General features: G+C 46.2%; 1 protein-coding gene across 1 annotated transcript in view; it reads left to right on the top strand.

Moving 5' to 3' along the window:
* Nucleotides 1-517: 517 nt before the first annotated feature.
* The window catches only part of LOC102004594 (olfactory receptor 51E1-like), a 2487-nt gene continuing 1850 nt past the window's right edge, over nucleotides 518-1154 (top strand). The window contains exon 1 of the mRNA XM_005380490.1: nucleotides 518-1147. Within this exon, the coding sequence (XP_005380547.1) occupies nucleotides 518-1147 (630 nt within the window). The remainder of the gene's footprint in view (nucleotides 1148-1154) is intronic.

Raw genomic sequence — 1154 nt, forward strand, 5'->3', positions numbered from 1 at the left:
TTTGCTTTTATTTATTTTTTAAGGTAACAAAGTTTTCTAAAAGCAAGGAAAAGAACCAGGCTCTTCAGAGAGAGTTTGGGCCAAGTAAAAGTAGCAAAAAAGGTACAACTACAGTAAAAGGGCAGCGTGCCATGGGAGAGCAAGCAGAGAGGACAGAGCTCTTTGCTTTTATTCTCACAAAATCTCAGCCTAGCTGCGGGACATCACTTACTTAGAATGGACTGAACACAGAGTATGCTATTCATTTTAACCCAAACCCTAACGTTCATCTGCCCCGGTGGTGATTCTTAACAAAGGTACTGCAAGATCTCACAGCAACCTCAGAAGACAAATACTTTCATTCCCAGACATAAGAGCTGTTGTCATTTTATTCCCCTAAGTCTTTTGTTCCTAGTCTTTAGCACTCATCAGGAACATTTAGCCAAATGACAGTCTATTGAATATGATATTTCATTTTCTTCTTCCTTAGGTTGCATGTCTAAGAAGCTGTTTTGAGCAGAGCTTCTCAAAGTTTGCCATGTCTGAATTCAATACCACAGCCTTTCAGCCTTCTCTCTTCATCCTCACAGGCCTCCGCGGGCTGGCAGGCTCCCGCTTGTGGCTGGGACCCCTCCTGAGCCTGATGTACATCATTACAATGGTAGGAAACTGCACAGTGATACACTTGGTGAGGAAAGAACGGAGTCTGCAGGAGCCCCAGTACCTTTTCTTGTCCATGTTGGCTTGGGCTGATATTGTGCTGTCTGTCTCCACACTTCTCTCCGTGCTCAAGGTCTTTATCTTTGGTCTCTATGAAATCGCATTTGATAGTTGCCTCACTCAAATGTTCTTCATCCATACATCCTCTTCCATGGGCTCAGGAATCCTGCTGGCCATGGCCTTCGACCGCTTTGTGGCCATCAGCAAGCCCCTGCAGTACACCACCATACTTACCAGCTCACGGGTCACCAGAATGGGACTGGCAGCCCTGCTGAGGGCCGTAGCACTCATGACTCCACTGCCCATCCTGCTAAAGCGGCTGCCTTTCTGCAAGGGCCGCACACTCTCATATTCCTACTGTCTCCACCCAAATGTCATGAAGCTAGCCTGCGGACAAGTCAGAATCAATATTTTGTATGGGTTGGTTTTGGTTCTCTTTTCTTTTGGGGTTGACT

Source organism: Chinchilla lanigera, unplaced genomic scaffold (assembly GCF_000276665.1).
Source record: "Chinchilla lanigera isolate Chin_1 unplaced genomic scaffold, ChiLan1.0 scaffold00013, whole genome shotgun sequence".
Lineage (NCBI taxonomy): Eukaryota > Metazoa > Chordata > Mammalia > Rodentia > Chinchillidae > Chinchilla > Chinchilla lanigera.